Source organism: Eschrichtius robustus, chromosome 1 (assembly GCF_028021215.1).
Source record: "Eschrichtius robustus isolate mEscRob2 chromosome 1, mEscRob2.pri, whole genome shotgun sequence".
NCBI classification, from domain to species: Eukaryota; Metazoa; Chordata; class Mammalia; order Artiodactyla; family Eschrichtiidae; genus Eschrichtius; species Eschrichtius robustus.
In genome coordinates, this window is record NC_090824.1 from 149,307,240 (window position 1) to 149,331,420 (window position 24,181).

Consider the following 24,181-nt stretch of genomic DNA (forward strand, 5'->3'; position numbering starts at 1 on the left):
ATGAAAACATTAGCAGACTCTGAGACAAAGCAACAAACTCTGCCATGGCACAGCACATCTTAGCCAGTTCTCATATGAAATGTGAAATGATTAAACACTATAATGAATATTAAGTCCTTCTTGCCTTAGCTTAATTGAAATACCGTTTTAATGGAAAAAAAATTTTAGTAGAAAGTTATCAAACCTCAATTAATAGGATGAGTATATGACTTACAAAGCGTTTAAAAGCTATATACAAAAAACACAGAGTGCAGATCACCACATCCCCTCTCTTTGCTAATTTCACCAATTGCCCTTGGCTTCCCAACTCCCTCATCTCTGTACTGTTTCATGTTTCTCTTCTGTTTTGAACTTTTTGTTTTATTTTCTCTTCTGCTGCTTCTTGGTCTTAAAAAGAAGCATGTGTAGCAACATCTGCTGCTCTAAATTACGGATGTACTGTGGTCTGGCAGACTGTGTTGTTTTAGGGTGTATTAGGTAAAAATTAAAAAAAAAAAAAAGGTTTTCTGTGATCTGTAAGAATTCCAAAACATGTAAGATATATTTTAAGTGATCTTGATAAATCATGTTTTTATAAGATAAAACTCTATTCTGAATTCTTCGTTTTACAAGAACTTTGGAGTTTGTAAGAATTAAGCAGCATACATTGTGTGAAAAATTGGGAGAAACCTCAGCACTGAATAAATATTATTTTCTAAAACAGTTCCAAACCTCTCTCCTAAATCGACAGATTTCTGGGAGAAAAAAAAGAAATAAAAGAGAAGAAAAGAAACTAAAATGATTTATCTGCTGTGTGACTCCTCAAGTCACAGACTTTTGTCACCTGCCCCCAATCTTTCCTAAAGCTGAGGGTCAGTTCTACACAGCTCTCATCCCACTAGCCTTCCTGGACAAGGGCAGAAAAGGGGCAAGAACCCTCATATGCTATAGGTAGGTCACTTCCTGGAGGCCAGCAATTCTGTGTGAAGATAACTGGTTGGACCTAACTACCAAGGATTAAAATACTTTCTCCTTATAAAAGTCACCATTAATTTTTAGCTTGTTCATGAAAGAGAAAAATTCATAAGTGTTCTTCAAACAAACAAACGAAAAGCCTCCACAGTCATGTGATTAAACACTCACGTTTTGTTTAGTAAAATGTTGCTTAGTTCTAAAACATTTTATGACAGCTTGGTCTCTCAGAAAAACCTGTGAGGCAGAAAACTGTATCTAAAATAGTAATAACACTGTGGAGCATACAAATTTCAATTAAGAAATAGTTACAACAAAAGCTATAAAAAGTTAACACTTTTTAGGTAAGCTATATCAGTTGAATTTCTAAGATTATTTCATATAAACTGACATTACACAACAGTAATATGACTTTTATGTGTTTAAAGAAAATGAGGGTATCATATCTGCCTTGGTATTCACTAAAAGAAAAATACAGTACCTATTCACTACTTAATTTAAAAAAAAAAAAGGAGCAAGAATATTTAAACAATGCACATTGCTGCCATCTACTGGTAAGGCATGGACATGAGCTACTAATGTTTCCATTTTGACAGATGATGCTGAGCCCTCAAGTCTGTTTTCAGATACCTTACTTACCTAAAGTAGACTAAGTGAAGACAGGCATGAAATCTAAAAGAACCCCTTCTATTCAAATAAAACCGTAAATCTTGCCAAGATGGCCATTCCTAATCTATACCTGACCAATCAACTGCTTCCAGATATTCTCTCTTAATCTGTTAGTGAAATTTAAGAATACCCTTTTTCACTTCTCCCACCTTTCATCCACCATGGGTGCCTTTAAAGTTGCCAGCAAACAGTCTCATGTGCATCCTATACTTGCTTTATTTGACAGTAAAATTAAAATTATGTTACATAAAATTGCACTTGCATCTTTAGTTTTCCACCTCAGGTCTTTTTTAGATTCTACTTACAACTTGGTGCTCTACTGAGCTAGGAAAAACAAAGATTAACAAATACAGCAATGATCTGCTTAGTCTAAGTAAAAACCACTAAAATGCATTAATTGAGCACACACTGGAAACACAGCACAGAAGGAAGACTGTAGGTTAACAACTGTAATTAATAATTTGTTAATTTCTTTCCTCAAGAAATTAACAAATGGGAAATATAAGACAAAGATGAAAACAAAAATTAATTTAAGGATTATTAGCCAATGCAATAAGATAAGAAAAAGGTCTTATTTGTAATAGTAGCAGAAACTACAAAACACCTAGACATAAATTCTGTAAGAAATGTGCAGGGCACATGTGAAGAGACCTTCTTTGACTTAACTAAATTCACTTCATCTGTGTCTATTCAAATGTTCCTTCAACAGAAAAGCCTTCCCTGAACACTAACATGGCAGCCCCATCAACCTCATAACTTTGTCCGCTTCAGCAAGCTTTCTCCCCCCAGGTGCAACCTATTTAATACAAATTGTAGCAGTCTCAAGAAACCCATTTGAAAAGCTTGAAAGTATATATAAATAAAAGCAGACAAACATTCCCTACCAATATGGCTTCTTTCTTTCCAACAGCTTTACCGAGGTGCAATAAAACTGAACCATTTTAAGTATACAGGTTGATGAACTCTGATGAATTGTACACAGTCATGTGACTACCACTACAATCAAAATATTCCCATCATCTCAAAAAGTTCCTTCCTGCCTCTTTATAGACAATTTCTTACCCAAACTCTGGACCCCAGGCAACCACTAATGTTTTGCCTTTCTATAATTTGATATAAGTGGAATCATAGAGTATTAGGCTTTTGTATTTGACTTATTTCACTTATCATAATGTTTTTGAAATTCATCCATGTTGTTGTTGTTCATCAAAAGTTCATCCCTTTGTATTGCTGAACAGTATTCCATAATATGGATATACAATTGTTTATTTATATAGTCAGTAGCAAATGGATAAATGGGTTATTCCTAGGCTATAATGAATAAGGCTACTGTGAACATTCATATACAAGTCTGTTTGTGGATATATGTTTTCAGTTCACTTGGGTAAATACCTAGGAGAAAATTGCCAGGTCATATGTTAAATGTACATTTAACCTCCTAAAAAAGGGCCAAACTGTTTTTCTAAGTGACTATACAATATTACACTCCCACCAGCAATGTATGAGAGTTCCTAATGTTCTACATCTTCACTAATACTTGGCATTATTAGTAATTTTAATTTTACCAATTCTATTGAGTATAAAGTGGTAACTTATTGGGATTTTAATATACATTTCCCTGATGACTACTGATACTGGGCTTATTCTGATACTGGGCTTATTCATATACTTTCTTTTGTGAAGTGTCTGTTGAAATCATTTGCCCATTTTTATTGTGTAGTTGTTGTCATTATTGAGTTTAAAACTCAATTGTGTATATATTCTGGATACAAGCCCTTTTGTCAGGTATGTTTTGTATTTTCTCCTAGTCTATAGCTTGCCTTTTCATTTTCTATACTGTGTCTTTTGAAGAGCAAAAGTTTTGAATTTTGATGAAATCTACTGTCATTTGTTTTCTTCTATGGTTTGTGCTTTTTGTGTCCTGTTTAAAAAATCTTTGCCCAACACAATGTCACATAGGTTTTGTTTTCTTCTAGAAGTTTTATACTTTTAACTCTTATATTTAGGGCAATGGTCCAATGCTAGCTGATTTCTGTGTACAGTGTAAGATCAGATCAAGGTTCATTATTTTCCATATAAATATCTATTTGATCCAGCACAACTTGTTTAAAAGACTACCTTTTCCTCGATGATTTATCCTGGTGCCTTTGCCACAAACCAATTTACCATACAAGTGTGGATCTATTTCTGAACTCTATTCTGTTCCACTGATCTAAAAGTGTATCCATATACCAGTACCAGATTGTCTTGATTACTGCAGCTTTATAGTAAGTTTTGATAGCAGGTAACATTCTCAAACCTTCTTTAAACTGTTTTGGGCAATAAATTTTAGAATCAACCTACCAATTTCTTCAAACAAGCCTGTTATAATGTTGATTGGAACTCTACCAACTCTAAAAATGTAAATCTGCCCCAAATTATCTAAATAATATTTATTCTTTCAAACCATGAGCACAGAATACCTCTCTATTTACTTAGGTCTTCTTTAATTTCCCTCAGCAACGTTTTGTACTTTTCAGCATACAAGTACTGCACATCTTTCATTACATTTATTACTAAACTTTGTTGCTATCATAATGAATTGTTTTTACATTTCATTTTCTAAATGTTAATTGCTGGTATAGAGAAATAAAATTGATTTTTGTATACCAACCTGTGTATTCTGTAATCTAGCTAAATTCACTTTTTAGTTCTAGAATGTTTTTGAGATTTCTTATGATTTTCTAAACATACAATTATGTTCTCTGCAAATAAAGACAGCTTTACTTCTTCCTTTCCAATCCCAAGACTCTTATTTGAACAATAAAGTGTTGACGAAATGTAGTAAAAGCATATACCCTTGCCTTGTTCCTAATCTCAGAGGGAAAGAATTCAGCAGTTCACCATTTACCATGATGTAAGTTGTAGTTTTTCACAGGTGCCTTTCCTTAGGGTTTGGAGGTTGTCCTCTGCTTTTGGCTTGCTGAGAGTCTTTATGATGAATGGGTATACTATATCGTCACATGCATTTTCTGCATCTATTGAAAGGATCATTTGGTATTTACTTTTATTCTATTAATAGGGTAAATTACTCATCATATTTTCAGATGTTAAACAAAGCTTGCATTCCTGGGATAAACACTACTTGGTCGTGATGTAATATTCTTTTTTATATAATGATGGATGAGATTTGATAGTATTTTGTTAAGGTTATTTCTAACTTTTGCCACGAGGGAAACTGGTCTGTGGTTTTCATTTCTTGCAATGTCTTTTATTGGGTTTCAGGGTACTATATGCCTTATACAATAAGTTTGGAAGTGTTTCCTCAAAGAGTTTGGGTAGTGCTGTTATTGTTTATTCCTTTAATATTTGAAATAGTTCAACAGAAAAGGCAGCTGGGCCTACTTAAAGATTTTTAGTGTAAAGTTTTAATTATGAACTAAATTTCTTTAATGTAGGACTATTAGATTGTTCTATTTTTCCCTTGGGTCAGTTTTGGCCAATTGTGTCTTTCGAGGAATCTGTTCATTTCTTCTAAATGGCAGAAGGGTGTTCACTATATTCCTTATTATCCTTTTAGTGTTTATAAGATCTGTAGTGAAAACAGTTTTTTTCCATACTTGATATTGGTATGTGTCTTTTGTTTTCTTCATCAGTCTAGCTAGAGATTTATCAATTTTACTGATCTTTTCAAAGAACCAGCTTTTTCTTGGTTTCATAAATTTTCTCCATCATTTGTCCATTTTCACTTTCACTGATTTCTTTTCTTCTCTTTGTTATTTCATTCCTATTCTTACTTTGAATTTAACTGTAGCAGTATATAGAAACTGTTCCAAGATAGCCCCCTTTCCTCTCCCTTCCTTTGTCCTATTATTGTCATATATATTACATCTTTATATAAGCCCAACAACAGTTTTATAATTATTGTTTTATGTTGTTATCTTTTAAGAGATGAAAAGGGGGTAATATATTTCCATTGTCTCTGGCAGCACGATTCTAAGGGGGCCCCTCCCATAATTCCTGCCTCCTGATGCTCATGCCTTTGTGTAATTCTCTCCCCTCAAGTACGAGCAGGAACTGTGACTTCCTTCTAACCAACAGAATCTGGCAAAGGTGATGGAATGTCACTACTGTGGTTATGTTATGATACATAAGACTCCATCTTGCTAGCAGACTCATTGTAGCAACTTTCACTGCTGCCTTGATGAACTAAGGAGCCTTGGTGGGAAAGCCCACAGGCCAAGACTCTGCCGGCTATCTCTAGGAACTACTGGCAACCTTCAGCCAGTAAGAAGCTGAGGCCCTCAGTCCTATACATCCAAGGGAATTCATCTGTTAACAACCTGAATGAGCTTGGAAGCAAATTCTTCTCCATTTAAGCCTACAGATGAGAACAGTCTGGCCAACACCTTAAAACTGTGAGGTAATAAGTATGTCTTGTATTAAGTCATATGTTTGTGTAATTTGTTACACAGCAATAGAAAATATACTGTTTTTTACATGCATAATTACCTCTACCAGTGATCTTTATTTGCTCCGTGAACTTGGATTACACATGGTCCTTTTCTTTCAGCTGGAAGGACTTCTTTCAGTACTTCTCATAAGGCAGGTCTGAGAGCAACAAATTCCCTTCATTTATCTGGGAACATCTTTATATCACCTTCATTTTTAATTTTTTAAAAAAATATTCTTATTGGCTTTTACTTTTTTAAAAATTAATTAATTAACTTATTTTTGGCTGAGTTGGGTCTTTGTTGCTGCACGCGGGCTTTCTCTAGTTGCGGCAAGTGGGGGCTACTATTCGTTGTGGTGTGTGGGCTTCTCATTGCGGTGGCTTCTCTTGTTACGGAGCACGGGCTCTAGGCGTGCGGGCTCAGAAGTTGTGGCTCACGGCCTCTAGAGCGCAGGTTCAGTAGTTGTGGCTCACGGGCTTAGTTGCTCCGCGGCATGTGGGATTTTCCTGGACCAGGGCTCGAACCCGTGTCCCCTTAGTTGGCAGGCGGATTCTTAACCACTGCGCCACCAGGGAAGCCCTATCACCTTCATTTCTGAAGGACAATTTGGCTGGATTTAAAATTCCTGGTTGACTGTTATTTGTTTTCAGTAATTACAAGATGCCATCCCACTGCTTTCTGGCCACTGTTGTTTCTTATGAGAAATCAGCTGTTAATCTTATCATTGAGGATCCGTTGTACATAATGCATCACTTCTCTAGGTGCTTTCAAGATTTTCTCTTTGTTTCTAACATTCCCCAGTTTGACTATTACATCTCTTAGATGAATATCCTACTTGGAGACACTGAGTGTCTCAGATGTATAGTTTAGCATTTTCCATCAAATATAGGAAGTTTTCAGTCATTTCTTCTTCAAGTATTTTTTTCTTTCCCTTTCTCTCTTTCCCCTCTCTTTTCTGGCTCCCATTATGCCTCATGCATATATTGGTATGCTTGATAATGTTCCACAGGTCTATGGGGCCCTGAGTGAGGCTGTGATACTGCTTGCAGCAAGCAACACAGCAGCCTCACATTTAACAGGAGCCCTGGCAAATGAGAAAGCCATATGGGCTTTGATAAGCTGCTACATATTTCTGGGAATTTGGAAGGCAGATGCATGCTTAAGAAAGACCAGAGAGGACCCCAGTTATCTACTCATCCCTGGCTGAACATGAGGCCAGAAAATGAAAGCTGGGGCATACTTGTAAATTGTCTGATTATTAAATGTGTCTCATCCTATACACAGATCTCCTTGGCAAAGGGTAGAAGCCTTACCGGCTCAAATTGCTTAAGCACAACCTCTGACCAGTTACCGGTCAAACATAAGTTATTTTGGCCATAAGATGTCTTACATATCTTATTGTTGTTGATATTTTTAAAAATTCTTTTTTCTATACGTTCCTCAGACTAGATAATGTCTATTGATAAATTTTCAAGGTCACTGATTCCTTCTTTTGCCAGCTTAAATCTGCTGCTAACCACTCTAATGACTTCTTCATTTTTGTTACTGTACTTTCAACTCTAGAATTTCTATTTATATATATGTATATACATACATTCCCATTTACATATATAAAATTATATGTATTCTATCTCTTTATTGATCATTCCTATTTGATGTGTCACTATCACATGTTTTCATTTAATTCTTTGAACATGGTTTCCTTAGTTCTTTGAACACATTTATAATAGCTATTCTGAAGTTTTGTTAACTAACTGTAACATCTGGGCCCCTTCATAAACACTTTCTATTAGCTAGTTTCATTTCTTGTGTATGAGCAATACATTCCTGTTTCTTAGCATGTCTCATAATTTTACTGAAAATTGAAGATTTTAGACTATATCATAGCACCCCTGGATGTTGATCCTCACCTCTTCCAGGTGGGCTGCTGTTGCTATTTGTTTTAGTGAATTGCCTAGACTAATTCTACATAGTCTGTCTCCCTTGTAGTATACAGCCACTTATGTCTCTGCTCAGTTGTTATTACTAAAGTCTGGCTTCTAGGGGCTGCTCTTAGGAATAACTTATGTTTGACCAGTAACTGGTCAGAGGTTGTGCTTAAACAATTTGAGCCAGTAAGGCTTCCACCCTTTGCCAAGGAGATCTGTGTATAGGCTGAGACACACATTCAAAAAACAAACAATTTACAATTTACAGCTTCCATTTTCTGGCCTCATGTTCAGCCAGGGGTGAGTAGATAACTGGGGTCCTCTCTGGCCTTTCTTAAGTATGTATCAGCCTTCCAAATTCCCAGAAATATGTAGCAGCTTATCAAAGCCCACATGGCTTTCTCATTTGCCAGGGCTCCTGTTAAATGTGAGGCTGCTCTGTTGCTTGCCCCAACTGGTATTACAGCCTCAGTCAAGCAGCTATGCTGTTGGCCTTTCCAGTTTGCTTGCCACCTAGATCAAGACCACAGTTATTTTCAACAACACTCCAGGCATGGGGAATTTCCATGGGCTCCAAAATCAGGTCAGTCCCTTCCATCATCGAGGAGGATTCCGGCTCCCGTGGTAATGTGACACAGAGACTGTTGGGGAGCAGAGAGGGTAAATGGCAACAGCCACTTTGGGCTCAATTTCTTTTTTTCCAAGTTTCTTAAGGTAAAAACTTCAGTAATTGATTTAAGATGGTTCTTCTTTCCTATTCAAACATTTATAGCTATAAATTCCTCTCTAAGCACTGCTCTAGTACATCCCACAAATTCTGATATATTGTATTTTCACTATCATTCAGTTCAAAATTTGTTTGATTTCTAAATATCTGAGTTTGTCCTAGACATGTTATTGTTGTTGATTTCTAACAGAATTCCATTACAGTTAGGGAATATACCCTTAAGATTTCAGCCTTTTAAAATTTACTGACACATATTTTACTGCCAGCATATGGTTTACCCTAGTGTCCACATCATGCACACAAAAGAATGTATATACTGAAGGTATTGGATGCAATTTTCAAAAATATTAGGTCAATGTGTTTGATGTTTTTTAGATTTTTCTATAGTTATTGATTTTCTTTTTTCTTTTTTTTTTAAACTTATTTTTATATTTATTTTTGGCTGTGTTGGGTCTTTGCTTCTGTGCGAGGGCTTTCTCTAGTTGCAGCAAGCGGGGGCCACTCTTCATCGCGGTGCGCAGGCCTCTCACTATCGCGGCTTCTCTTGTTGCGGAGCACAGGCTCCAGACGCGCAGGCTCAGTAGTTGTGGCTCACGGGCCCAGTTGCTCCGTGGCATGTGGGATCTTCCCAGACCAGGGCTCGAACCCATGTCCCCTGCATTGGCAGGCAGATTCTCAACCACTGTGCCACCAGGGAAGCCCTATATAGTTATTGATTTTTAAAATCTAGATGTTCTATCAATTGCTGAGAGATGTTAAAATCTCCAACATTCAAGATTGTGAAACTGTCCACTTCTCCCTTTAACACATATTTTGAAGTTCCCTTCAAATTTTTTGCCTCATGTATTTTGAAGTTCTCTTTCTAGGTGTATGCACATTTTATGACTGTTATTCCTCCTAATGAAGTGCCCCATTTGTCACTGTGAAACGTCTCTCGTTAGTTCTGATAATAGTCTATGTCTTGCAATCTATTTTATATATTAATGTAGCCACTCGGGCCTTCACATGCTTGCCATTTGCATGACATATTTCCATGATATATCCCATCCATTCATCTACTTTCAACCTACCTGTACCTTTATACTTAAAGTATTATCTTTGTAGTCAGCATGTAATTAATTGAGTTTTGTCTACTTACCTTTCTGATAATTTCTCACTTTTAATTGGAGTGTTTAGTCCATTAATGTTTAATATAATTATTGATATAGTTTAGATTTACCATTTTATTATTTGTTTTCCATCTGTCTCCTCTATTGTCCCTCTTCTTCCCTTTACTACCTTTTCTTTTCTTTGTACTATCAGAACATTTTTTAACATTCCATTTTAATGTCTCCATTGACAGTTTAGCTATACTTTTTTTTTTTTTAATTTTTTCTCATTAAACTTTTTTAATGGGTCTCAAATTCTGTGACAGATTTTTGGTCAAGTTGTTTCCATTAAAAAGTACTGATTTTAAGAACTAATAACTTAAAACTGCCACACACAAAACAAATGGTCCACAACACATTCTCCTTTCCTTTTGAAGGTTTTACGATGCATTGTTATCATTAACCAGTCTTTTGCTATTAAACTTAAATGGCCAATTGAGACAAACAGTTCTGAGACCGTTCTTCCACCACTGATTAAGACTGGGGTGGCAGGTATTGGGGATAATATTCATTTAGCCTTCTGAGCTTTCTGGGCAGACCTGGTGACCTTGCCAGCTCCAGCTGCCTTCTTGCCCACTGCTTTGATGACACCCACAGCAACCGTCTGTCTCATGTCACGAACAGCAAAGCGGCCCAGAGGAGGATAGTCAGAGAAGCTCTCAATACACATGGGTTTGCCAGGAACCATATCAACGATGGCAGCATCACCAGATTTCAAGAATTTGGGGCCATCTTCCAGCTTTTTCCCAGAACGCCGATCAATCTTCTCCTTCAGCTCAGCAAACTTGCAGGCAATGTGAGCTGTGTGACAATCCAGCACAGGTGCATAGCCGGCACTGATTTGGCCTGGATGGTTCAAGATAATCACCTGAGCTGTGAAGCCAGCCGCTTCCATCAGTGGGTCATTTTTGCCATCACCAGCCACACTGCCACGACGAACATCTTTGACAGACACATTCTTGACATTGAAGCCCACATTGTCCCCAGGAAGGACTTCACTCAAAGCTTCATGGTGCATTTCAACAGACTTCACTTCAGTTGTCACGTTGACTGGAGCAAAGGTGACCACCATGCCAGGTTTGAGAATACCAGTCTCCACTCAACCCACAGGGACAGTGCCAATACCACCAATTTTGTAGACGTCCTGGAGGAGCAAGCGCAAGGGCTTGTCAGTTGGGCGAGTTGGTGGCAGGATGCAATCCAGAGCTTCAAGCAGTGTGGTTCCACTGGCACTGCCATCTTTACGGGTGACTTTCCATCCCTTGAACCACGGCATGTTAGCACTTGGCTCCAGCATGTTGTCACCATTCCAGCCAAAAACTGGCACAAATGCTACTGTGTCGGGGTTGTAGCCAATTTTCTTAATGTAGGTGCTGACTTCCTTTACAATTTCCTCGTATCTCTTCTGGCTGTAGGGTGGCTCGGTGGAATCCATTTTGTTAACTCCAACAATTAGCTGTTTCACACCCAGTGTGTAGGCCAGAAGGGCATGCTCACGGGTCTGCCCATTCTTGGAAATACCTGCTTCAAATTCACCAACACCAGCAGCAACAATCAGGACAGCACAGTCAGCCTGGGATGTGCCTGTAATCATGTTTTTGATGAAGTCTCTGTGACCTGGGGCATCAATGATGGTCACATAGTACTTGCTGGTCTCGAATTTCCATAGGGAGATATCAATGGTGATACCACACTCGCGTTCAGCTTTCAGTTTGTCCAAGACCCAGGCATACTTGAAGGAGCCCTTCCCCATCTCGGCAGCCTCCTTCTCGAACTTTTCAGTGGTTCTCTTGTCGATCCCACCACATTTGTAGATCAGATGACCGGTAGTGGTGGACTTCCCAGAATCTACATGTCCGATAACAACGATGTTGATGTGGGTCTTCTCCTTTCCCATTTTTGCTTAGGTTTAGCGGTGGTTTTCACGACACCTGTGTCCTGGCGACAAACCCATTGCGAAAAAGCTAACTATACTTCTTTGCATTATCTTTTTTTTTTTTTACTGGTTACTCTAAGGATTGGAATATATACACTAAACTGTTCAAAAACATTACCAGGATTTGTACAGAGGTTATTATATGCTTCCCATTTGTGTCTAAAAGCTCAAATACTTTTGGACATTACAAAATCCTAAAAGCAGGAAAGTCAGAATTTTACAAAATATATGTATAAGCATTGTACCCTAATTTACTATTTACGTGATTACTCTTCTTAAAACTTTTAGAAAGCACCAAATGCAATTAGCTAAGTTACATAGGCATAGGCACTGCTTGGAGTTCTAAAAACCAGTTATGCATTGTGCCATGTTATTATAGGAAAAAAAAGCAACGATGGAGGAAAGAAAAAAAATCTAGACAAAAACCTAAAACTTGACTAGTAATTCAACACAGAACAAAGAGCCGGAAAGTCAGATGGTATAATGTTCCCAAACAGAATTTCCCCAAGAAATATTACTTTTTTGTTAATGAAAAACTAAAAATTTAGAAAAGCAGCAAAGCAAAAAACAGCATTCTCTAATAACTACTGTCAACACTTATGATAGACTTCTTTCAGCTTTGCTTCTATACATTTTAAAAAATTACTCATAATTGTAATCATAGTCTAATTACTTAATTTTTCCTCTATATTTGGGCACTGAAAATGCCTCCATTTTTAAAATTATATATAATAAAGGGTAAAGTTTTCATACAGAAACTAATTCCTGTACTTAAGACTGCTTCCTTGGAATAAATTAATAGAAGTAGATTTATTGGCAAAAAAATCTCCCATTTCTCAGGATCTAACATACTACTAAACTTCTTTCCACAAGTGCTTTAATAAACTTCTACCATCAATGTCCCTGTTTCATCACATTTGGGATTACCATTTGTAAAATCTTTCATTTTTGAAAAGCTAAAAATAATTTCTCACCATTCTGCTATGGCTTTTTCTAATCACTTATCTCTCTCATTTATTTTCTTGTGTTTCATCAAGAGGATTTTACCTACTGTACCAAGAGAAGACCTGAGACACTTATCTCAGGTTCCTCCAGGGATGTGTTTTATGGAATTAACTTCTAGAGCTTTAGCTGACCGCCCTCCAGGATGTGTTTTATGGAATTAACTTCTAGAGCTTCAGCTGACCGCCCTCCAGGTCAGTTTGCATAAACACTGAATCTGAAGATAAATAAACACACTAGCTAATATAGGGTCTCTTAATGTTACTATCTTGAAATGTCCAGTGTAGTATTAGAATTTTTAGAAAGATTCAAAATGGGAAAATGAATATAATGATAGTGGGTTTCTTAAAATTCACACTCTTATAGTAGAGACTCTTCCCCATAATTCCAACAGCACACTAACCTGGTCAGAAAGATTACCAGGATTTGGACAGAGGTACTATTATATGCATCACATTTGTGTGTAGAAACACTAATATTTTTGGACATTATAAAACCCTAAGTGTTTATCATTTTGAAGCAGGATGTTTGAAAGTAAAGCAGCAAAATATCACTTATCTGCACAGGTCAACATTTTATATCTACGAGGTCTAATATGTCTACTAGTCACGTATGGCTACTGAGCACTTGAAACGTGGCTAGTGTGACTGCGGAATTGAATTTTTTGTTTGATTTAAATGTAAATACAGGCACATATTTTATTGCACTTCACTTTATTGCACTTCAGAGATACTGACTGCAATTTTTACAAATTGAAGGTTTGTGGCAACCCCACCTAGATCAAGTCCATCGGTGCCATTTTCCAACAGCATTTGCTCACTTTCTGTCTCTGTATCACATTAGGATAATTCTCAAAATATTTCAAACTTTTTCATCATTATTATATTTGTTATGGTGACCAGCGATCTTAGATGTGACTATTTTAATTATTTAGGGTTGCCATGTATCACGCCCATAATAAGACAGCGAACTTAATCAATACATGTTGTTATGTGTTCTTACTGCTCCACCAACCAGCCGTTCCCCAGTCTCTCTCCCTCTCCTCAGGCCTCCCTGTCCCCTGGGACACAACAATATTGAAATCAGGCCTTTAACTGTTCAAATGAAGAGTCACATGTCTCTCACTTTAAATCAAAAGCTAGAAATGATTACGCTTACTTAGTGAGGAAGGCATGTTGAAAACTGAGATAGGCCAAAAGCTAGGCTTCTTGTGCAAAACAGGTAGACAAGTTGTGAATGCAAAGGAAATGTTCTCGAAGGAAATTAAAACTGCTAATCCAGTGAACACAGGAATAATAAGAAAGCAGAGCAGCCTTTTTGCTGATATGGAGAAAGTGTGAATGGGCTGAATAGAAGATCAAACCAGCCACGACATTCCCTAATTTAGCCAAAGCCTAATTCAAAGCAAGGCCCTAACTCTCTTCAATTATGTGAAGGCTGAGAGAGGTGAGGAAACGTCCAAAGAACAGTCTGAAGCTAGCAGAGGTTGATTCATGAGGTTCCAAGAAAGAAGCCAACTCCATAACATCAAAATGCAAGGTGAAGCAGCAAGTGCTGATGTAGAAGCTGCAACAAATTATCCAGAAGATAATTAATGAAGGTGGCTACACTAAACAACAGTGTTTCAATATGGATGAAAGAGCATTCTATTGGAAGAAGATGCTACCTAGGACTTTCATAGCTAGAGAAGAGAAGTCAAAGCGCGGCTTCAAAGCTTCAAGGGACAGGCTGACTCTCTTGTTAGGAGCTAATGTAGCTGGTGACTTTAAGTTGAAGCCAGTGCACATTTACCATTCCAAAAACCCTAGTGCCCTTAAGAATTCTACCAAATCTACTCTGCCTGTGCTCTATAAATGGAACAACAAAGCCTGGATGACAGCACATCGGTGTAAAACATGGTTTACTGAATATATAAAGTTTGACGTCGAGATCTACTGTTCAGAAATAAAGACTCCTTTCAAAATATTACTGCTCACTGACAATGCACCTAGTCATCCAAGAGCTCTGATAGATATACAATGAGATTAATGTTGTTTTCATGCCTAACACAATATCCATTTTGCAGTCCATGGATCAAGGAGTAATTTCGACTATGAAGTTTTATTATTGACGAAATACCTTTTCTAAGGCTACAGCTGCCATAAATAGTGATTCCTCTGATGGATTTGGGCAAAGTAAATTGAAAACTTTTTGGAAAGGAGTCACCATTCTAGATGCCATTAAGAACATACATGATTCATGGGAAGGGGATAAAATATCAATATTAACAAGAGTTTGGAAGAAGTTGATTCCAACCCTCATGGATGCCTCTGAGGAGTTCAAGACTTCAGTGCAGGAAGTAACTGCAGTTTACTTAGCAAGAGAACTAGAATTAGAAGTGGAACCTGAAGATATGACTGAATTGCTGCAATCTCATGATAAAATTTTAACAGGTGAGGAGCTGCTTCTCACGGATGAGCAAAGAAAGTGAGTTCTTGAGATGCATTTACCCTCAGTGAAGATGCTGTGGAGGTTGTTGAAATCACAATAAAGGATTTAGAATACTACATAAACTTAGTTGATAAAGTAGCAGTAGGGTTTAACAGAATTGACTCCAATCTTGAAAGCAGTTCTGCTGTGGATAAAATGCTATCAAACACACTGCATGCTACAGAGAAATCATTCGTGAAAGGAAGAGTTAATCAATGGTGGCAAACTTCATTTTTGTCGTATTTTAAGAAATTGCCACTCCAGCCTTCAGCAACCACCACCTTGGTCACTCAGTAGCCATCAACATGAGGCAAGATCCTCCACCAGCAAAAGGATTATGACTCACTGAAGGCTCAGATGATGGTTAGCAATTTTTTAGCAATAAAGTATTTTTTAACTAAGATATGTACATTGTTTCTTTAGACACTGGGAAACCAAAAAATTCATGTGACTCCCTCTGTTGCAATATTCGCTTTATTGTGGTGGTCTGGAACCAACCCTCAGTATCTCTGAGGTATGCCTGCTGCCACATGTGCTATAGACAGCACAGGTTTAGATTAAACTAAAGAGAGCCTCACTTTTTTTTTTTCCTTTTGGAATATAGACAGTATTAGCGATTCAAGTCAAACTTGCTCATTTCCTCAATGAAACTGGATTTCTCCCAAGCAGCAGCAAGCGTACTTCACATACCTGCTCCACAACCAGGCTTCCCTCTGTGGCCACATGGCTGTCACCACAGCACAGAGACAGGCAACCTCTTAGCTCTGAGTTTTGATAGCTCTGTGTGATCACTCATTGGTGGTTTCATGGTGCAGGTGTACACATTTAATTATAAGATCTGATCCTTTAATGTACTTGAGATTAAAAATTTCTGGTAGGGTAAATGACTGATATTAAACATCTATATCCTTTCTTCTTTTCAATTGCTTTGGCTAACTTTCCCCTGCTCATTCAGTAAATGACAACTCTTTTCTTCCTGATCCTCAGCCCCCAAACCTCAGTTATTCTTAATTTCTTTCCCTCTCACCTCATAGCCAATCTATCAGCACATATTGTTGCCTCCATTTTCAAAATATATCCAGAATCCGACCACTTCTCAACACATCCACTGCTATCACGTAGCCCAAGCCACGAACATCTCTCACCTGAACTATTCCAAAACGTCCGGACAGGTTTTCCTATTTCTCCTCTGCTCCTCCACAATCTATCTTCCTCAGAGCAGCCAGAGTGAGCCCTTAAGTAAGTTCATATCGTTCCTCAGTTGAGAAGTATTCAATGGCACCTCCATTCTCACTCAGAACAAAGTCCAAAGTCTTTTCCATGCCTTCTAGGAGCTACAGAACACGTCAGCTGACTCTCCTTAGCCCTGTTTGCCCCCCTCTCCCATTATTCTGCTCCAGCCACCATCTTCCTGGCTTTTTCTTGACAGTGCTAAGCATGTTCCCAGCCCAGAGTTTTTACTTTAACACTTTTCCTTTAACACTTTTCTCCCAGATACACACATGGTTCGGTCTTCATTTCTTTCAGGCCTCAGCTAACATGTCACATTAGAGGCCTTCCCTGAATACCTAACTTAAAACAGAAGCCTGTACCTCTTTATCCCTTCTCTGCTTCCTTTTTCTTCATGACTTGATATCATATATTTACTGTCAACTACTGAAATGTAAGTGCCATGACAGCAGGGACTTTACTTTGTTACCGTATTCCCAGCCCTCAGAACAGTGCCTGGCACATAGTAGTGCTCAATAAAAACGTGTGGGGTGCAGGGAAATGAGGCTGCAGTCCTGAGCAGGCAGCAGTGCCTGAGGTCTTGGGCCCTTTCACTAAGCTCCCAATACTACAACCAGTGAGCTTTCTACAACACACAGCTGTTTCTCCCACTCCTCTGTCAAATGGCTCACCACTGTCCCCAAAATAAATGACCAGATATGCTCCAATCATACTGAATTTTTTTTCAGTTCCTAAAACCAAACATGCTCCCTTTCTTCTTCAGCCCTTTATTACTCAGTGTCTTCTGTGTTTGAAAGAACCCCACACCTCCACCCTTCCAGCACCCCACACAGCCTCACCTTTCAAGACCTTGATGCAAACCATGCCTTCTCTAGTAAGCCTTCCATGCCACTCCCACCACCTTCACCCCAACAACTGGGGTGGTCTTTTATACACGGCGCTTAGCTCACTCTGCTGGGACTGCATTGTTTTCTTACAGGTCATACAGAATCATGGTTAAGACAATGGGTTTGAATCCTGGCTCTACAATTTATGAGGTGAATGACTGTGAGCAAATTACTTACCATCCTGTGGCTCAGTTTTCTCAGTGGAAGAATTGCTACTTACCCTCACAGAATAGTTGTGAAGAATTAGGCTGATACTAAATGCTCAACAAATGTTGGCTACAAATCCATCCACCCACTAGACTATGAAGTGCCAGAAGGCGAGCACAATGATTACGTCCGTATCTCAGGGCCTGGCCAGAGCCTGGCATACTTTACGTGCTCAATAAATATTTGCTGAATAAATATATGAATAAGTGACCAACTGGCCACCTCATCCTCGTCTAACTATCTATATGAATTCTCTCTATCTCAGGCACGGAGGTGGGGGAGGGGAGAGGGAGGGAAAGAGGAAGGTGAACCCTTGTTTCTTGTGCATTTCTTTGCTCACTTTCCCATATTTGAATCTTTGACTGCATTTCACCTTAATGTCCATCACAAAATAAACGTATTAACAGGAGGGGACCAATCTAACTGGAAGTTTATAAGCTCTTAAAGAAACTGTGGTTTAAGGAAAAGAGCAGGTATGATGAATTCAGGGACTTTTCTAATCCCACCAGAAGGCTGGCCCATTTTCAATCAAAATTTTTTAATAAAAAGAAAAGGATCAGCCTTGTCTCTGTAAGGCTGGGGAACAATTATTTTAGATAACTGGTGTTTGTTTCCTCTTTCTCTCTCTCTCATTGAGAACAATACAGATACGGGTTCTGTCCTCATGAAGCCTCAGACTAACAAGAATAGAATTAAATAAAATACTACAAAAATAATTTATTATGCTTGTGATAGGAACTACAATAAAAAGGTACAGAGCCCGATAGTATCACATGATAGAAGGATCTGACCAAGCCCGGATGGTAAGGGAAGGCTTTCCTGAGAAAGTGTGGGGAGAGGTGAGGGAGAGGCAGGCAGGAGCCAGGCGAAGGTGGCAGCAGTGCAGGGAGCGGAGGGACCCCAGCAGGTCCTGGGCACACGCCTCTGAGCTCAGTGAGTCTGAAAGAATGCAGATGGGCTGCGGCTCAAAGACAAGCTGGAAAGATATCGCAGAGAAGCAGACGCTGCAGGGCCCTGTAGGTCACATTAAGGACTCAATATTGCCCCAAGAGAAGTGGGAAACCACCGACGGATTTTAAAAGGAAATATTTTAATTGTCATTTTTAACAGATCAGAGCATTTAGAGACTGGTTGGAAGGGGGCAGGACTGGAAGCAGGGACGAAAGAGACATCATAACCGTCCTGGTGAGGAACAAGGTTTCCTTGCCCAAAGGTGGGGCAGTGCCTCCAACGAAAGGAAGTGAAAAGATCTGACAACTATTTAGGAGGATGGTTTCTAGATTTCTGGCACAGAAGTCATAGGCCGTAGTGCCATCTACTGCAAAAGAACACGGTCAAAGCAGCAGCTCGTGCTGTGCTGTGCTGTGAGCCACAAGTGTGGAGAAGCTGAACAGGCAGCTGGGTACACTGGTCTAGAAATCAGAAGCCAGGCCTAGACTAAATACACAGCAAGTCTAAGCATCACATGTGGCCAAGGGGAGAGAGGAGGAGGAGGAGGTCTCCTTTCCTGTATCCAAATCGATACATAACATGCTATTAAAAACTACTCCCTAAATCTCTTATTGTACTAGGGTAAAAGGAGGAAGTAAAAGGTGCTATACAAGAATAAGTGAGGGGCTTCTGCAAAATATGTAATTTTGTTGTTTCAAAATTTTACATGGAAATGTAAAGTGCTAAGAATAGCCAAGACATCCTTAAAGAACAAGGAGAGGAGATTTGCTCCCCCAGATATTAAAACTTATTAGAGAATAATCATAATTTACAACAATATTATACTGACCCAGGGATATAACAACAGACAATAGAACTAACGGAACCATGTGTATATAAAAACTTTATACCTGAGTTGGCAAGACATAACAATGAGGAAAGAAAGGATGATTTAGGCTACCTTTATGTATGAAATTGTACCTGACCACCTCATGTTATACACCAAAACCAATTCTGGATAGATTAAAGACCTAAATGCCATGAAACATTTTAGAAAAAAATATAGGCAAATAATGACCCTGTGGTATGATGTACAAGACACAAAAAGCACAAACCATAAGCCAAAAGAAAAACACAGTTTACCTACTTAAAATGCAAACTTCTGCCCCCAAAAAACAAGCAAAACAACAATGTGGAAAAGCTACAGGCTGGGAGAAGACTGTTGCAACATATAACTAACAGCAGAGAATACATAAACAACTCCTACAAGTCATAAGAAAAAGACAAGCAAGCAGCCCAGTCTTGCAATGCTTTGTTACTCATATGTCATTTTTGGGAAAAAAGGAGGCAAGCAAATCACACAGAGGAAGAGCAAACCACTTAGTGATACACTCCTGGCAAAGGCAGGGGACCAGGCACTCTCCCACCTGGTAAGGGCAGAGTCATTAACAACCTTCTTTGGAGGACAATTTGTCAATATCCATCAAAACAAAAACAACAACAAAAAAACCTAACAACCCTTTGATGTGGCAATTGTACTTCTTGGAATTATCCAAGAGATAAATTCACATATGTAAAAAGATTAGTCAAGGACATTCTCTGTAATACTGTTTCTAGAAGCAGAAAAATGAAAAATTAGAATGTCCAACAATGGGGAATAAGTTTAAATAAATTACATCCATACAATGGAATCAATGACAAGGAACTATCACTTAGAGAAACTGTTTTGTGAAAAAAATCAAGATGCAGAACATACGATTAACAAAAGAGGAGCAGGCTAGAAGATGGAGGGCGGAAAATATGCACACTTATATGCACAGACTATCTCTGCAGGGACACAAAAGAATCCAGTAAGAGTGACTGCCTCTGGGAAGGAGAGGAGGGGCCAGTGCTGAAGAGCAGACATTTCCCCCTCACTGAACAGTCCGTAACACCTTTCGTTTTGTTTTTAACCATGTATATATATGTATGTGTTAGCTTCTTAATAAAATGTCCTACTGAGAAAATTTCAGCCACTCAAAAAATAAAAAAGAATGGTTTAAACAAACGATAGTATATCCATACTAATAAATACTATATCTAGCAGCTGAACAGAGTAAACCTATATGTATTAATACTGAATAGGTACAAGGTTTCTTTTTGGGGTAATGAAAATGTTTTAAAATTGGCTGTGGTAATGGATGCCCAACTCTATGAATACACTAAAAGCCACTGAATTGTACACTTTAAAAGGGTGAATTGTAAGGTATGTGATTTCTACCTCAATAAAAGCTGTTAAAAATATCTATATACACATACATACACAAAAAGAGAGAAGGGGATGGTGAGGAAATAGGATTCAGCAAACTGGAACCAGAGGCCAAATCTGGCACACCACTGGTTTTTATAAGTATAGTTTTATCGGCACATGGCCACACTCATTCATTCACATATTGTCTATGGCTGCTTTCATGCTACAAAGGCAGAGTTGAGTAGTTAACAAAAGAGACAGGAGGGCTCGCAAAGCCCAAAATCTTTACTATCTGGCCTTTTACAGAAAAAGTTTGCCAACCCAATATTAAAAAGTCTTAAGTTATATACAGCTGAGCAAAAAATAACAGTTGCAGAATAATAGTCAGTATGATATCATTTATGTTCTAAAAACCACACACAATAAGACATATTTTCTATAAGCACATTTAGGAAATGATCTAGAAAGATAAGGACCAAACCAAACTCATACCCATGAGTTACTTCTGGGCAGGGGTAGGCAGATAAGGATTGGGAGTTGGCCAAAGGGGACTTTGGCTTTATTTGTAATTTATTTGAAAATGTATTTTATTTGTTTTAAGGAGACAAGTTCATATATTACCTGAGTAACTGAACTTTCTTTCTTAATTAATATTTTAAATATTTTAAAAGCAAGGCTGGCAGAAACAGAAAAGTAACGGGACTAGGTAGAATTTTAAAATGTGAGTTCTGATCTTGGTCTTAATTTTACTAAGCACTGCCAGAATTTTAAGTGTTCTGATGCTACACCCACTTCTTAGTTTTTTCAGATCCTTCTCCTGGCATTCCTCTTACATTTCTCCTTCGTTGCCTTCAGAGCTGAGGTTTTCAAGTTTCAAGGTGAAATGAGATATGAGCAAGGGCGGCAGGGAGGGATGGAGGATGGCTACAAAGGAGGCACAGGCTAGCAAATGGTGGTGTCCTGTCAACAGTCAACTATTTCGGGGATATAATTCTTATTTCAGGGCCACTCGGATGTGTGATGATTCCTAGTCTCAGGTTTAGCAGCACTTTGCAGTAAGTCCACGCTCATAGCCTTTGTATTCCTATCTTCACATAATTCACAAGACCCTAATGAGAGCTGTGTGACTTCTAACATTTTCTGTACTTCAAATTAGTTTGCAAGTAAGTTTGACTAGTCTTGTAACAAAGTACACCATAGAAATGGAACTAAATGACTGTTAATAAGCAATCCAGGCCCTAGAATGGTACATAATGGATCCTGAGTCCCAACCAAGCTGTTCTACACCATAATTTACAAAAATAATATGGGTACAAATGACAAAATACACTTGTTCATCTTTAGGAAAATAAATTAAGTGAAAATCTAATGGGAGAAAAAAGTAAATGACTTTACGACAATTATTAGTTACTATTAATTACAGGAATGGACAGTTTTTCATGCAAAAACATTAAATGTCAAATGTAGTTTCCAACTGCATATGTTTACACAAAATTAGACCTCAGCTAACCAATCTTGTAGGATACCTAGAAACTATGTACAATTCTAGAAAAGGCAAGTGCTCTAAAACAGTAATAAAAGCAACTAAAATTTTTTTATGAAGAGGTAAATTCAAAAGATAGGGTATCCTGAAGGCCATGGTATTGACAGGGGGCCTGTGTCAGCTCAGTCGGCTTGAGCAAGTCTCAACAGGGGGAGCTTGAGCAACTCTCAGTTGTTGGGACCACAGCCACTTCTGCTTCTGAAACAAAGCAACTGGACAACCTGAAGAAGGGCTGCTTTTAGCTGAAATAATCTGGGGAAATCTGGCTGTACAGAAACTAGAGTTACAAGGGGAAAAAAGCACATTCAACAAACTGATTTTTTAGACAATCTGGTTTTAAACAAGACTCAGCATAATTTTAACACATCTTCACAAAGGAGAGAATAAGAAGTCGAGTATTAGCAAAAAGAAGCATTAGAAATTACATACACAAGCACTCATATATTTTAAACTAAATAGAATTTCATTTTAAGTTTCTCCTTGGGAAAAAAGGGTTTGCTCCTAATAAACTCACCTCCATGTTCTAGAAATACTCGAACACATCTTTCCTTTCCTCTTGCTGCAGAGAAATGAAGCAGGGTCCAGCCATTAGCATCCCGGCCATTTGGAGAATAGCCTTGTTCTAACATCTTTCGTACCGTGTGAACATCCCCGGCAGCCACTGCAGCTTGAATCTGCAACTCTTCCTGGAGTTCAGGGTTCCTTCTACAATGGTGGTGTAACATCCTAGCTGAGTCCACTTTTTACAAAGGATTCATTAGGTCACAGGGATCAGCCTTGAAGGGTAGGTAGAATACATAAAATTTAGAATACTTGACACCTGACAGTGTGTTCATTAAATAGCACAGAATTTTCCATTGCTAAATCATGTAAACTTCAGTGATGACAGTTCATACTACTACAACAAATTAACATGTATCAGTTTTGACCAAAACTTTCAGTTATTTCCCTAAGATTATAAAAGATTTCAAAAAGAGAGTGAGGCATAAAGCCCTAAAATGCCGAAACAGGAAATTTCTTCTGCAGCCTTTTGTAAACTCAAAGCAAACATCAATGAACACAACATTTATTTTAGGTAAAATGGAAAGTGATGCTGGGCAGCTGAAGATGGAGACAACAGAGGAAGCAAATGAGTACTTGTCTTAGGAGTTTGCATTTACCTGATGCACATGGAAAATTTAAGTTATAAACCATTCAAGGATTCTATCACAGATCAGTGAGTAAATATCGAGTATCAAATGGACAATTCATAGACTAGGAGGACTAAAGAACTTCAGCTATGAGAAGTAGTTTAAAATTTAAAAAAAGCAAAAACCTTTAGGCTGGTCCCCTGAAGTATTTCAACAATATTTTATTTTTAGCCCCAAAGAGTGGAAAGTTGGGGGGAAGGGGAAGTGGGTGGGGTTTAAGTAAATTAGAGGAAAATGTGTAGATTATATTTACTTTCCTTTTGTTTCTGTCTCTCTTTCTATCCTCCCCACTTTATGTCCTCTGAGGCACGATTTACTACTCCTCTTTTTCTGCCACATTTCTTTTGCACTTTTCTAATTTCCATTTTCCAGAAGTTTTATTCTACACATACTCAAAGTAGCAAGATCATACAAAATATTTAAAAACTAAAGGAATCTAAACAATCTGTTGATTAACCACATGAAAAAAGTAAAAGTAGTATATAGAATTCCAACACTCTCTAATAGGTCACAAAAGAGGTGTGTACTCAAACTCAATGTAAAATGAGATCGCCTTCATGCAAACAGGAAAAGTCCAAACTGAACTGGTGAAAAGTTACATCTTATATGTGTGTATACAAAAACTTTTTTTAGTACATTTTTAAGCTTTTAAATACATACAGAAACTTAAACTACATAATTCTAGGAAGCCATTCCATCTG

The 24,181-nt window shown here is 38.1% G+C and overlaps 1 protein-coding gene and 1 pseudogene across 1 annotated transcript in view; both read right to left on the minus strand.

The window, feature by feature from the left end:
* Positions 1-24,181, minus strand: part of ASB7 (ankyrin repeat and SOCS box containing 7) — a 50,625-nt gene that overhangs the window by 18,158 nt on the left and 8,286 nt on the right. The window contains exon 4 of the mRNA XM_068556765.1: positions 22,805-23,066. Within this exon, the coding sequence (XP_068412866.1) occupies positions 22,805-23,015 (211 nt within the window). The 5' untranslated portion in view covers positions 23,016-23,066. The remainder of the gene's footprint in view (positions 1-22,804; positions 23,067-24,181) is intronic.
* On the minus strand, positions 10,108-11,814 carry LOC137772671 (elongation factor 1-alpha 1 pseudogene; annotated as a pseudogene).